The sequence below is a fragment of the Rhipicephalus sanguineus genome, chromosome 9, assembly GCF_013339695.2.
Source record: "Rhipicephalus sanguineus isolate Rsan-2018 chromosome 9, BIME_Rsan_1.4, whole genome shotgun sequence".
NCBI lineage: Eukaryota > Metazoa > Arthropoda > Arachnida > Ixodida > Ixodidae > Rhipicephalus > Rhipicephalus sanguineus.
Window position 1 is genome coordinate 152,753,865 of NC_051184.2, and position 15,175 is coordinate 152,769,039.

At 46.8% G+C, this 15,175-nt stretch overlaps 1 protein-coding gene across 1 annotated transcript; it reads right to left on the reverse strand.

Annotated features, from left to right (window-relative positions):
• Positions 1–210: 210 nt before the first annotated feature.
• LOC119404025 (zinc finger protein 367) lies at positions 211–15,124 on the reverse strand. Its single transcript, XM_037670651.2, has 4 exons — positions 14,695–15,124; positions 10,064–10,183; positions 3,578–3,737; positions 211–693 (listed from the first exon to the last, which is right to left on the reverse strand). Exons 1-4 carry the CDS (start codon positions 15,002–15,004, stop codon positions 402–404), a joined length of 882 nt encoding a protein of 293 aa, XP_037526579.1. The 5' UTR covers positions 15,005–15,124; the 3' UTR covers positions 211–401.
• Between the last annotated feature and the right edge of the window lie 51 nt (positions 15,125–15,175).

Consider the following 15,175-nt stretch of genomic DNA (forward strand, 5'->3'; position numbering starts at 1 on the left):
GAGGCCTAACACTGAGTCACATTGTGCGGTCTAAGAAGTTTCATTTCCTCAGTGAGCTAGTGGCCTGTTCGGAATCCGGTCTATGAAGCTCTTCTAAGGATTCAATGGGGGCTAGTTGGTACTGCATCGTTCTTGTTCTGCGCTAAAAAATGTAACAAGGGGACGACACGGGAACACAGACGTGCGCACGTCTGTGTTCCCGTGTCGTCCCCCTGTTACATTTTTTAGTGCAGAACAAGAACGAAGCTCTTCTCCCGATTCAGAGTTCTTTGGCATTCTTCTCAACGATACAATACAAGGTGGCATTGTTCCTATACAATTTTACACACATGTGCAAGGGCAGGAGAAGCTTCTGTCACTGACCGTCAAAGATGAGATCGTGAGGCACTACCCGGTGATGGTTAGCTGTCGTTACTGTAGTACCTAGACACGCTGAGATCAAGTGGCCGATCGTCAACGTCGATCGAGGTGGGACTGGATTGGACCTTTTCCATGACGACGGCGGGAGCACACCCGTGGCCCTTGTTCGAAAGCTCGATGAGTGCGAGTGCACCAATCATGTCACGTCGTGAGGACGGTGCCAGCTTCTTCTGGAGCAGCTCCTCGGAGTCGATGCGTGCTTGGGCGTCCAGCTCACGTTTCAGCTGCCGTGCTTTTGGGAGTGTCGTTCTGTTGCATGTTTGCGTCGAGTGTCTGCAGGAAAATGGAAACAACTTGCAGTCCACCTCCAAGTGTCTAATTTTAACTTGCAGTACCGTTAAGGCCAGCCATATGCTCCTGAATAAGCTTTGTGAAAAAAGTTAACAGCTACAATTGCAGTTCTGCAAGTGTACTAGTTATAAACCTTCACTATGGCATTCTCAGCAAATCTTTGAAAACTTGCCACATGACACTGACAGTGATGGAAGCGACATTTTGCTTTTTGGAGCACACTCTGGAGCAAAAAAAATGCTAGTTTCGAGCAGCTATTGACAATTTCGGAGCAGATGGCACAATATTCCAAACGACTCCTGAAGTTTAAAGCATTATTTAAGCATCTCATAAGTATTACTACTTATTATTAAAGATACTGCACATACAATTATCACTGCAAATTGCAACAAACAAACAATTAAGCAGATGGGTGGTCACTGAACACTTAAGATGAGCTATATATTTAAAATACCGGGTACTTGTAACAAAAATGATATAAACCCGGTGAAGCTGAGCCCCAAATTATAAACGAAACTAGAATCACATAGAGCAGTTTATAATCGCTAACAGAGCAAAGCAATTTGTTATTTTCATATTTCATCAAAATAGCCTGCATCTGAAATTAAAAAAAAAAAGAAAGACAAGAAACCAAGTTCGGATAGGTTGAAAAAACAGCCTTGCCATTTCTTGTGGCAAAAATGAGGTCGGAAATCACAAAGTGGTAAATGTGATCAGTCACACATCACAGTCCTCCCACCAGCAGTCAGTAATCAGTAAGATATCGAACTAATCTCGCACACATTTTACCAAAATAGTCTGCCTGTCATGTACAGCTACATACAGCTAAATTGGAGACATACAGTCGAACCCGGGTATATCGAACTCGCCAAAAAACGTTTATTAGTTCGATATATGGCATAATTCGATATAGGCCCGCTATAGGATTTAATGACACAAAGGCACACACAAATAAGAAGAGTACTTTATTAATATGGTGGCTTACTTGCGTGCCCAACTTTGGAACAAAATAGTCCTGGATTTTCTTCTGTTTCAACAACTTCGCTGCCTGCGACAGCACGCACGCCTCTACGTCCAACGAGTCGGAGCAGCCTTGTATATTCAAGCAATAGCGCCGGACCAACGCAAGTGCACTAATCACTTCGGAGGATGTAGGCAACGGGCCATCGTCAATTTCCTTATTGCTGTCGCTTTGGCTCGTGGTCGGCACGACGTCTGCAACGTATTCCTCATCTTGTAGCTGGCCCATGATGGCGACATCATCGTCCGCACTGACGAACTCGTCGAATGTCGATCCGTATGCGGTGGCGACGCCGGACTTCTTCTCACCGCGCTCGACTCGATTTGTGATTTCGAGTTTCGTGGCGAACGGCAAATTCTGCCTCTTTGCAAAGGCCATGACGACAGCGCGCCAAGAAAGTACACAGAGCGCCAACAGGCAACACCACCAGCACGGACCACGCTTAGCTCGTGGATAAGACAGATAAGAGGCAGCAGCAGGCCCGCAAGCATAAAGAAAGAAAAAATGGCGCTCACTTGTACGCTTGTACCGCCTCCGCGCCTTGGAGAAAGTGCGACGGCCTCTGATTGGCTGTAAGCGCTACGAGCAGGCCAGGATCATTTTTTGCAGGGGGGTGTTCGGCCGTGCGCAGCCGGGTCTAAACCACTTTTTCTAGGGTGGCGCCGGTAGTTTTCCCCGCCACCGCGAGGGAAAGCCAACTTGCTGGGGCACTTTTGAGGCACATGGAGTTTGATATATCGGTTGTCGTTGCTATTTTCGTTCGATGTAACAGTAACTTTTGCTATATATATTCTCAATGTAAATTTACCGTGTTTAGAAATTGTTCGATATACGGGATAATTTGATATAAACGGGTTCGATATAGTCGGGCTCGACTGTATCAACAATGCCACTACTTGTCGCATTGTCGATATACTAGTATGGAGCTAGTACAGAAACTCCATACTAGCATACTATCGTACATACTATACTCGCGGACAACTTTTCTTGGCAATGAAGAAAAGGCTACGGGGGCGGAGCTACTGCACACTACTGCTCCGCGAAGTAGTCCGGTTTGGCACGCGTTTCGAATTTAGTTTCGGTTTGTGAACCTTCCGTATCTCTTGTGACGGCTGTTGGATTATTCGAGTGGCCATGGTCGAATAATAACATTGCATACTATTTGCTTCGTCTGCTTATACAGCCATTTGTTAGTGAAATTCGTCACAAGTTCCTTCGACGAGTCATTGAAAAAGCCGGAGGGCGACGAGCGCTCACCTGAAGACAGAAGGCACCATTTTGACTGTGAGGAGCACGCAAAAGTTGCGTTGTTTTCACACGTGCAAAAAGCGTGAAATGACACTGCATATAGTAAAACAAATAATAAATTTTATATCTCCTTGGTGCGTGCTGCGCCTCTTTTCAAACAATGTCCCATACAAAATAGAGCAATGTTGTTTTGCTTAATTCTCACGCAGGAAACAAGGACACAATTGTAGGCCTTTTTTCTTCAGCGGTAGCACACGCACAGTTTGGCTCTGCAGCCTTTTCTTCATTGCCAAGAAAATGTCCGCAAAATATAGAATGAAAAGTTCATTGTTTTTAGTTTACCAGTGCCATTTCAGAGCAGGTCCGGACCAGTTACTAACAAAAATTACAGTTTAGAGCAGCATGTCTCTTTTGGAGCAGTTTGGAGCAATTGGAGCAGCACTTCCATCACTGCACTGAGCATGCTACATAAGTTTTAAACAATTTGCTAATAAAATACTTTGCCTTAAGTATATTCTAATCATTCATACTGCAAATTAATATTACCGTTATCCAAGCCTCGATACCGCATTGTGCACAAAAACGTAGAGCACTCACCCTTTGAGCCACCGAGTCACAGCCTCGCTCTGGTTTTCACAGTTTGCTTGCGTGTCCTCTGCACTGCCAGCCACTGCAGTGCTTGCATCATCTCGTCGAAGCACAGCAAACGGATGGGCGTTGCAGCGACGGTTGGAGTGGGTGAACCTCTGGCCACACTCTGGAAAAGAAGGGAGTGTTGACATCAGTAGGCAACACAGTAGGCTCATCTGGGAAACACACCAGTTGTTTGCATCTTATACGGCACCTCCAAGTGGTGGCGGCCGCAGGTTGTGTTGGGCTTGCTTAAAGGTGTTGTGAGCTGTCTCGATATTAGTGTGAAAGTTGAATACAAATTAAAAAGAAAGATGAACGTAGTTTGCTGGCGAAACTTCACGAGTGAGTAACCAAGCAGCCGTGAAGGTATAAAGCATCCATGTTGTGCCTGACAACATCTTCTGGACTATTTTACATTTCTCCACTCAGCACTGTCGCTGTGTAAACAGCACTTGAACTGTTTGGAAAATGATTGCAAAGTCACAAGAAGTCAGCTTCCAAATTCTGTGCATCTCCAGCTCCCAGAGATTTTGTGTCTTTTTCTTTCACCGACTGAGTCTCTGCCTATCATATTCATTGCATGTCACAAACATCGAAAACATAGAAATGTCAAGGCACTAACTACTTTGCCCTTCTCCTGGATTTATTCGATGCTGGCTGAGTTGTCGATTTATTCACATATACCCTACTTGCCTCAATAGATGCACTGTGCAAGCCTGACAAATACAAAAGTCTAAACAAAGTAGATTAACAATGAAAAGATTACAGCCAGTACAGTAAGACAGAGGTAAGTACAAAAATAGTGATCTCATATGTTAAATTACAGTACTATTACAGTACAATTAACATTCCCTATACCTTCCTTGGCTGCATTATCTGCTGGTTTTCATTAAAGGGGTCATGAACCACTTTTCCAAGTAATGATCTAATGACCTCCGTATCGGAGTTTACTGCCTCCCGAATTGATTGCCGCAAAAATTTCTCGAATCCGTCAAGAATGAGCCGAGTTACAGGGGTTACGGAGAGAAAGCGCTGGCGCACGCTCTCAGCGCTTTCTCTCTTTTCTCGTGGCGACGAGCGCACTGGAAGCTACACAGGGAGGGATGGCACGGGGGTAAGAAGTTACGTCAGCGCGCGTCATGAAACGTGATCACTCTCCCGCTGTGATTCGCATGCGCGAGTGCGGCTACCGTGTAAATTTAGCAGACTGAGGAGTGCGGCGCAGGCAAGTGGCGGCACCCCGTGGCAAGAAGCGAATCTCATCCGGCTATCGGCCAATAAGCATGCTATATCTCTTGTGACGTAAACTGGCAGATCCGCGACGTCAACGTGCAGACGCCCCGCCCACCGACGAGAGTGAGAACCGGCCTCTGTTTGAAAAGAGGGCGCCTGAGGAAACGGCAACTTCGCGCTCTGCTTGTGGCCTTTACGCGGCGTGCACGACTGTAATATTTTGCAGAGTAGTTCATAGCCGTGTCAGCTTTCCGCAGGATGTGTTTTTTCAACCAGCCCAAGGGGTGCTTCATGGCCCCTTTAAGGTTGGGTCAAACAAAGAAACGAGTCCACAAAATCCCCCCTCTTCTTTCATTCGAGATATTACAATTTGGAAGATATAATACAAGATGACAACTATGCCTCATGAAACACAATAAGGCAAGCACACAAAAGTATTACACATAAGCAAAACAGTAGAGATTGCAGCTGTACGCTACGACAACTGCGCACGAGTGGAACCGAATCTTAAGCAAGTTGTTATGCTGTTTTCTATCTTTTTTGCCTACTTACTTCACTTGAAGTAGATTGAACTCTATGCAGCATCTCTGCCAATTTTTCGCGCATAATGGAGTGATAAGCAGCACCATGCTCTGTGACAGGCACATGTGTTTACAGCTATACAATGTTCATGTAGCTGAGGCTTTTTCAGTGATGGCAAGATCTTATCCCTGCCAACAGGATAACATAAGCTCTATCTTCACATGTGTCTACAGTGTTGTGATCTTTTCAATGACCACCATGTCGTAACTACGGATGCAGAACCTATTAACTGCGAGACACTGTTATTTTTAAAAATGAATTGAGCGTCAGTTTAACAAAAATAGCAGGCAATGTAGCAGTGTTAATTTTATCGTTTTCATACACAATACGCCTAGTTATTCAAGAGTTTAAACGTCCCCTTTTGACAACTTCAATAGGTGTAAATTCACAACACAAAAGCTTACAGTTTCACGGAATCTCTCCCACGAAGGTCCCATTTTGTTAATACCCCACAGAGTGGATGTGTTCCCAAGTGTCTATAAACTTCATTCTGAGAAGTACCGGGCCAGATGCATGCATGTACATGAAACCTCGATATAACGAACACAGATATACCGAAATATTGGTTACAACGAAGTAAATGAAGAAAAGTCTAGCAATACATACAGTGTTAGGAATATATGTTTATAACGAATTTTCGGATATAAGGAAGTTATTTTCGTGTAATATGTAACTTCTTTATAATGAGGTTTGAGTGTACTACCTATTTTAGTGGCACGGGCCGCTACTACTGCTGCTCTGCCTCCCAGAGCAGCAGTACGATGCTTGGGATGTCAAAGCTGTGCTGGGTTAAGGCACACGTGCACAGAGAGCTTTGCAGATCTTTATGGGGCTGCCTTTCAAGGTAAGTACCCACAAACATCCGAGTGCACGGTCGGGGTACTCCTCCATGAATGAGAAAAACCAGTGGGTTCCCTGCAGCACTGGGAATCAAACCCAGCACCTCCTACATCGGAGGTGAACGTCCCCTCCCATCTCCCCTCCCGCACAGTGCATCCTCAGTGACGAGAGAGTGCGCTGTGTAGCATTCCCTTGCCCACTTTTTCCCAAGAATTTCAATCTCTGCCTATTCACCACAGCTGCGATAGTAGGTGCATTTACGTTCACTAACAGCACTGAACCCTTCCCTAGTGGTCATTTGTCTCTCTGCATAGGTGGCGACCCTTAGTCTTTCTGATTTGCCTGCACTTTATATACGGCACACTAGGACCACTTGGAAAGTTACACGAAAATGCCAATGAGGTGCACATCTTCTGGGCCCCCCATGTCGTGCCTTTCGCTGTCCAGTGTGCACTGCATTGCACACTGTTGCCAGATTTGTGACTGCTGGGCAGTTAGGAAAATGACGATTGTAATGGCCAGCATTGCAACAGAATGAATGAGCACAATGAGGGGCTAGCCAAGTGCTGACGAGACAGAAAACTTAGCAGCAAAAGACTACCCACTTTGGATTCCCTGCCTATTGATATACATGCTCAGTGGCCACATACGAATGCTGGCCTCTTGTGTAGGATGCTCACGGATTGAAATATACATCATCAAAACATTAAGTACAGTGACTGGTATTCACAATTGCTCGAGATAACTGGGACATGCCGCTACGAATCTGGCAAAGTAAAGGTGGTGTTGGCTCCAATGTAAGTGTTCCAGTTGAAAATACACTGACGTGACATGAATTGAGGACGATTGAAATGAAAGAACATGCGCTAAATTGTCACGTCTCAATCCACTGTACATTGCAGCTTGTCCATGCACCACTCGAAAGCACGGTCACATCTCTCACAGTGCTGACACGCTCTCCAATATCAAAACTCCCGGGAACTGAATTTGAATTTTCCATGCACTTCTTAAAGTGAATGGAAAGGAATGGCTTCTGTCACACAGTGATTAGTAATTCTATGGCTTCTACAATAACATAGTTAGTAATAAGTAGGGATGGGCGAATAGTAAGTTTGAGGTTCGAAGCGAATAGTGATTTTCGAATAATTTCAAATAGAATAATTCTAATAGTAATCACGTCTTGTAAAGAAAAATGACCATTTTTGTCATGACCCAACCAACTTGCACAATATTTTTAAGAATTGGGATTAGACATGTGTGAATGTCACTTTTTTGGTTCGATGTGAAGTGGAAGCAACGTTGAATAGTAGCAAGATTTGAATAGCAGTACGGTGCAAGTTATAACTGATACAATACGTTACATTTTAAAAATTACTATACTTAGCGCATATAAGCATGCTTTTAAACTTAACGAATAAGTAATTGAGGGGACGGTAATATGAACGTCTAACCTTGAAGTGTGGCTTCGCAGGAGTGTGGATTTTTCCTGAAAGGGTGGTTTCACAGCATAGCACCCCGATGCTGCAGTGAAACCACCTTTACAGGGAGGTTTTATGCACTCGAACATACTGCACCGGCTCCAAACAGGAAAAGACCTAAACTCCAAATTTGCCCGGTGGGCACTCAAACTTCAACACTACAGTTTTACGACCGTTCATCGCAACGGTTCATGTCACCGACACGCAGACTACCTTTCACGCAACCCTGTCATGATGAAGTACCCTGCGCCGGCACTTGCAAGTGCTCGACCTTTGAACTGCACAATCAAATGATACTGAAATCTGCGACGTTGTCAGGCGCCTCTCTGCTGATACCAAAACAGCCAAGTGCTGCCTCGAGCGACTCTCGTCGGCGTGCACTGTCCAAGATGGCGTCCTTTCTCATCGACGCACAGGAAGCGAATCTTGCGTATCTGTGGCCACACGACTGTTAATACTTTTAATGTGGCACGATGCCTCCTCTGCTGGCCACCTGGGTCAGCAGAAGACCTTGGCTCGCATTAAGGAAAAGTTTTGGTGGTCTGGCATGAGCGATGATGTCTACTTGTACGTGTCATCCTGCACCGTCTGTCAAGCTCGCAAAGTAGTCGCCAACCGACATCCTGTGCCCTTACAACCAATCGCACACGCTCCCAACGAACTGTTCGATGTGGTGGGCATTGATCACATGGGCCCATTGTCTCGCAGCAAGCATGGCAACAAATTTCTCGTTGTAGCGACGGACTACCTGACTAAGTGGGTACAAGTACAGGCCGCTACTGACTCTGGAGCCACCCATGTTATGACCTTTCTTAACGAGTCCCTCATATACCGGCCTGGCATGACAAAGCTGTTGGTTACCGACCGTGGCATGGCATCCATGTCACGGGCCTTCAAAACATTCTTGCCTAAGCGTAGAATATCCTCAACATCCAGAGACAAATGGACTTGTCGAGCGCACCAACCGCAACATAAAAGACGTCATTTCTTCCTACTTCTCTACCACCACACACGACGACTGGAATAACTACGTTGCTGCTGTGGTTTTCGCTATAAACATGTCCCAACAGGAAGTCACTTTGCCATTCCAGTTGCTCTATGATCGGACACTAAGGTTACTGCAGGAACACCTTCTTGGTTTAGACATGCCTCTGCAATAACACCCCTCAATACTGGATTCCATCGAGACCCTGCAACAGGCTCGCATCCGAGCTCAGCTAGCCATACTGCATCGCCAAGCGCAATATAACAAGTCTTCTCAGCAAAATCCTGCTAGCTCTTTCCAACCGAGCAGTTTAGTCATGGTTCGGCGGGCACTGTATTTACCTCGGTGCTGCGAACAATTTTTACCCCGGTTTTCTTGCCCTTTCCGTGTAGTGGAAGCTTTGGGTTCTGTGACATATCGTTTAGCCGTTATTCCAGAACTGAAAAATTCACCTGCATAGCAGTGCAAGCACAAACACTACGTAGTTTCATTTTGTCCATGAATTCTCCGGCAAGTGCTACCGGCCACCTTTGAAAAAGAACGTACGGTTACTTGCGGATCATGTTTGCAGTGACTTGCAGTACAGAGTCGGGGTCGTATTGCTGCTTCTCGTGCCTTGTGTGCCACTGTGTTAACAAATTGTTTCCTGAAGTTGACGTGGCCATCCCTTAGTTACAAGAGCAGCCTACCTTGCTCTACTTTGAAACAATTACTTTGACGGTAGCGTATGAACTTGATTGATTGTTGGCTGTGCTAGGCCTATGGCACCAGTGATTTCGATTGCTGAACGAGATGTACACCTGCTCAAATTGCATCTGGATGAATGCGAAGCGCTGAAAGATAGTGCATCTCAACTTTGGAAATAATTTTAGAGTGTGTGTGTGCACGAATCAGTATGCACGCAAGCGCAGCTGTTGCCACAATCGCATTTTCAGTGCGAAGTTTTCACTCTGCGGCCAACTGCGTCAGTCAGCCAGACTGGTTTTGTTGGCTCGACCGCATGAATATGACCGTGACTCACTGTCGTCGGTATTCCCTAGCTGCAACACGGCCAAATGTTGGCGTCGTTGGCCTCGTGTGTGAACCTTGCTGCAGGCCACCCGCACATTCCCAACCGTGCACCGTCTGCTCCGCGGACTGCCTATGCAGTGACACCGAAGACTGCAGTGACCATGGCAAGATGTGTGTTTTTTATCCCAGGTGCCCCGTCAGTTTGGTACCTTCTACAAATTTGCCCATGGGCATGTGTGGATTTCAGAACTGGTGCGATTGAAGAACTCCGATTCAGAGGTGTTGGGAGGCCATTGCGGATGATGCCCCAGTAAGGCTCACCTGGTTCGGAGCAGACAAATGGCTTTTCACCCGTGTGCAGGCGCTGGTGAGTCTTCAGTTGGCCACTCTGGGCGAATGCTCGCTTGCAGCCTGGAAAGTCGCACACGTAGGGCTTCTCACCTGAGAGGAAAATGTCAGAAAACAATGGAAAGAATGAACTGACACAGCACACTCAGCAAACAGGCCCCGGTGGGCTAACTTGGTACGTTTGCAGTTTTGATTGCAAAACTCAGTCTTGAATGCTCCCGATAGAAGGGGCAGAACAAGAGCAGAGTGCTGTGTGCGGGCTCAGGAATTGGCTTATACAAGCGAGACCTTGACGAAAGAATAAGAGAACTGCAATAGCGTGCAAAACTGGGCTAGTTGGTTGATCCTTATGGTAAAAGCAGCGCAAAAAGATGGCAACACGAGACGAAGAACGACACAGGACAGTGCCTGTCCTGTGATGTTCTTGTCGTGTCGCCATCTTTTAACGCTGCTTTTACCACGAATAAGAGAACCTTGCCACTGAACCACAAAGTCTATTTACAGGCTGTATTTTTTGGCAATACAGTGACTGGCCGTGCTTCGACACATCAGCACTTTGCTAACACTGTTACGGCAGCAGCTAGTGAAACCCGAGTCCAAGATGTCATGTAGCAATTCTATTCTACCCATGCCACAAGAGCTGACATATTCAAGTTTTCCTTCTTGCCAAGTACAATTACCAAATGGAACTGCCTTGTAGACAGCATTTCCTGCCCACTCATGTAACAGCCCATGAGAGCTTAAAGGGCCAGTAAACAACCCCGTGGTCCAAGAAAGAGGGAAAGAAGGAATGAAGGAAAGGTAGGGAGGTTAACTAGACTATGCGTGCAGTTTGCTGCCCTACACATGGGGAGGGGAATAAGAGAGAGAGAGAGAAGGAGAGACACATTTCACAACACACACAGTGCAGGGTTTCACAGGCTGTCGCTCAATGCTGTTGCCTTCAATTACTGCAGTCCAAAATGTGTGATGAAGCGATAACTGGGCACTTGTACGATGTGAAACTGCTGCCACAAGAATTTTGCAAATAAGTGCTGTAATAACGAAGTTACAAGGTATAGAACAACCTGCTTCGGCTGGTTTCGGTTGCTCGCTCGGCCATTCCACCTTTCTCGGCATCGAAGAGGGGTAGGTGTAGCCCACGCTCATGACAGCGCCAACTTCGGCAGTGTAACACGACGTCAATGATTACGTTACAGACCAGATACCGGAAGGACACGCGTAGTGTACACCATGCGCAGCAATCACCACAACTTGATCAACCGAGCACACTCATGATTGCGCATCCGAAAAGGAAAATTCAGTGCTGAACAAGGTTAAAGAAGGAACACAAATGGACTGCAAACCTACTGAAAAACCAAAAAGACTCGTACCATCAAGGAAAAAGTAAGGACAGGACAGAAAGGGCGTCCTTTCTGTCCTGTCCTTACTTTTTCCTTGATGGTATGCGTCTTTTTGGTTTTTCAGTAAGCATGTACCAACTAGCCCAACAAAACGTTCTATTAAGGACTGCAAACCCAATGACTGTATGAAAAAAGCCTCTGATAATTCCCGGGTGGAGGTGTCACCGCTCTTCTTTAAAATAGTGATCAGTAGAGCTGTGCGAATAGCAAAATTTTAGGTGCGAAGCGAATTCGAATATTCAAGTGTGAGTGCAAATCGAATATTTTTCCAATACTTCGAAGCGAAATTGCAGAAAAAAAAAGTTGGAGAGGAGTCCAAAGCATATTCTTATGAGATAGCAACATGTAAGTGTTTCTTTTCGCTAGGTTGATGAAGCACTGGCGGGGTGGTGTTTCATAGTTGTCTTATCAAGAATGAGGCAAAGTAGAGGCCAAATTCTATTTATGTACATGATTTGGTGCAACCAAAGTGTTGCCGACAACACTTTACACGTCATAGGCAAAGATGCCATTTCCTCAGCCTCTCCTCCTCTTTCAACTTCTGTGGAAGCCCAACTGATGTGGCAGACAAGGGTGTGCTCCCTTCAAGTCCGGAGTTCCATATCTGCTTCATAGACGTCGATATATAAGAACATCTGAAACTTTGGATGCTAAAAAGTTTCGGCGTCCGATTTTTCCATACTTCCTGCCAAAATTTTAGGTCCAAAACAGCATTAATTGAGCCCCCACCTCTGCCACATCTTTCATGTCCATGTTAGAACCAGCGTTTTCTTGAGCTAATACATTTGCGACCGTAGCGCAGCTTGAAAGGCAGCTTTGCCACATACGGGGGTGTGATGAGATGAAGCATACTGAAAATCTAGGGACCACTTACAATCGGACGTTGACTGTGCCTTGGCTAATTTCGACTGTAACGGAGCTTGAAAGGCAGCTCTGCCGCAATACGAGAGTGTAATGAGGTGAAGCATACTGAAAACCTGATGGGGTCACTTTCAATCGGATGTTGACTGTATTTCTCTTGGGGAAGTTCGAATAGTAAAATTCCGGTGCGAATCGAATAGCAAATACTATTTGAAAAATATTCGAAATTTCGAATATTCGCACACCCCAGTGATCAGTCTAAACAAGGCTTTCGTTCAGTGTTGAGCTAAATGTGAGCCTGTACCAGTCAGCAGGGATCGCTAATTAACGCAGCGGCCTGACTGACCAACATACACTTTGCCACAAGAGAGTGGAATCTTGTAGACCACATCACCGCTGCATTCTACGACCTTCAGCTGTTTCTTTTCACATTGCCGTTTTTTATTTTCTTTACAAATACGCCTGCACAGCATTGACAGTTTCCGGGGGAAGGGGGCAGAAAGTACCACTGGAATTCGGTACCTAGTGGCCACATTCTTAAGATTGTGAGCCAATCTGTGGCAATAGGGCACAACTACAGGCCTCCTCTTCTGTGTGTCACTGTTACACCACCGGTGCTTGCCTTTCAGCTTCTGAAGCAAAACCTCAGAGACTGACGCCACATCAGTCTGGCAAGCCCCAGAGGTACACAAGTGCCTTAGGGTGTTGTCACTGTGCATACATCATGTGCTAAGCAACCCTATTGCTATTTTTCAAAAATAGCGCATGCACCCAGGCCGGCCTCACAGCTGCTACACATTGATCTCGTGAAGCGCAATTCACTTGGGTTGACGGTGTACAAAGACATCTACGGTCGGGTACAACTTAAGGACACGGGAGAGGCTCGACGGCCAACACGTGTCACCCGATTGCCTCAAGAAATAGTCCGACTTGCGTGCCTGCCAATGTTCTCCAGTAGCGGGGTCCCTGGCTGTTCAGCTCGTGAAGTCAACCTGGAGTCCATTGGCGCAGACTTGTGAGCATCTTGCCTTTGTGGAGGAAATACCTTCTAAAGTTGCACCCGACTACACTTTGTGCTGACATCGACCCGAGGCCTGGATACCCAATTCTGCAATGGTTGCTACAAAGGGTGCCTCGTGCGAGTGCTTATCAGAAACGAGGATGCTACACACGGAAGATGCTCAGCTGCTCCCAAAAAGATCTCAATCACTAGTTGGTAGCGTCACTTCATACAGCCAATCATACGCAGCTTTCAGAAGAAATTCTTCCAACTGACGGAACACATTGTATTCACGTAGCTGTTAAGATGCTGAGCTCGAGCATTTGCGTGTGCAACGCAGAAGATAACAATTGAAAGACGCGCAGAACAGATGCTACTCTTAGAGCACATAGATTTTTGTGCAGACATATTACAGATAAGCCCCCGAGGATCGGCAGTTCTGACCAAAGCATTTGTGTATCACGTGAACATGTAACAGCGCTCCGAAAAACCACCAACAGCTGCGCTCCTACAACGATCGAGTAGAAGGAACGCGACTGTCAATTAATGTAACAAAACACCAGAGTTGCGACGGCTGTTACCAAAAGATTGACCGAGTGTCGCCTGTATGACGTCACCATGCAGGGACCCAGACGGGGAACTATTCACAAGTGTGGAAGCACGCACAGCAAACAAAAGATCAGATAGAGTGAAGCTACGAACGCTGCACTGTTAACATAAACAGGCAACGCTGTCGTCCGAGGCGAAAACAAAGCCCGCGCTACTATCTCGACGCGGCAGTCCAGTTAAAGGACCAATTAAAGCGCGAAGCTCTTTCCGCGATGAAGGAAAACGAGCACAAACAGCGTAGTACCGTGTAGTACGAAGGTCAACTAACGTATGCAGTTTGGCCATTCCTTTTCGATGGAATTGCATTTGATACCGAACAGGCGCACGAACCCGCGCCTACAAACGCGGAAAGCGCGCGCTTTTCTCGCGTTCGGCGAGCCTAGCTCATTAAAGGGCCGGTGACAATGTATTGTGGAGCAGAGGATTTATAAAGACCGAAACATACCACGCAACTGAAGCCGACAAAAAAATGATCGCCCGAGGAGAGCAACACGAAAGCAGGGGACACAGTAGCGTTAGCCTCAGAAAACGTGCGCGGGCTTTAAAGTGTGCGCCGCCTGCTGAATTGCTATGTGAGGAAATTTTCTTCTTTGTTCCTTTTGCGCTAACCATCATGAGCATTTTCCAACTCGCTACCCTCCTAGAGGAAATTCCAAGACAGACAAATAGCTGCGCCTATGCAATTTCTCGCAGACTTTCGGCTCAACAGGCTCCTTCTGCAGATAACTCACCAGTGTGCGTCCGCATGTGAGCCTGCAGCGACTTGTCGCGCGGAAACACGCGGTTGCAGACCTTGCACTTGATGTTGCTGGGTGACGAGGAACCCTCGCGGATCAGAGACGTGATGGTATCGAGCCTCGGGCGACCGCGGCGCTGGCCGTCGTGCGCCGGGCTGCTCTGCGGCGACGGAGGACGGCAGCCCGCGAGCGCGGTGCCGGCGCGCGGACTCTTCAGGTCGACGGCTTCGGCGACTTCGTGCCAGTGCCACGGGTAGTACGCCTGATCTCTGATCGGCGGGCTGCACGGGGACGGGGACGACATTTCCGACGCAGACCACGAAGATGCCGCTAAGCACGCGGTCGGCACACTCAGCTGACGGTAGCGCACGCAATCACCGTTTGCGCGCGCAAATTTCCGCAAATTTCGCGCCCGAACCAGCCGCTTCGCGCGTAAACGCAGCCACAAAAAATGCGATGCGGCAATTAGATTAGG

Bases quoted from the DNA above. Each gene is read 5' to 3' on its own strand.
- LOC119404025 (XM_037670651.2), bottom strand. From the start codon at position 15,004: ATGTCGTCCCCGTCCCCGTGCAGCCCGCCGATCAGAGATCAGGCGTAC. The intron at 10,184-14,694 runs GTGAGTTATCTG...TTTTCCTCTCAG, and splicing joins TCACATGCGGACGCACACTG to GTGAGAAGCCCTACGTGTGC. The intron at 694-3,577 runs GTGAGTGCTCTA...ATTTTCCTGCAG, and splicing joins GTGACTCGGTGGCTCAAAGG to ACACTCGACGCAAACATGCA.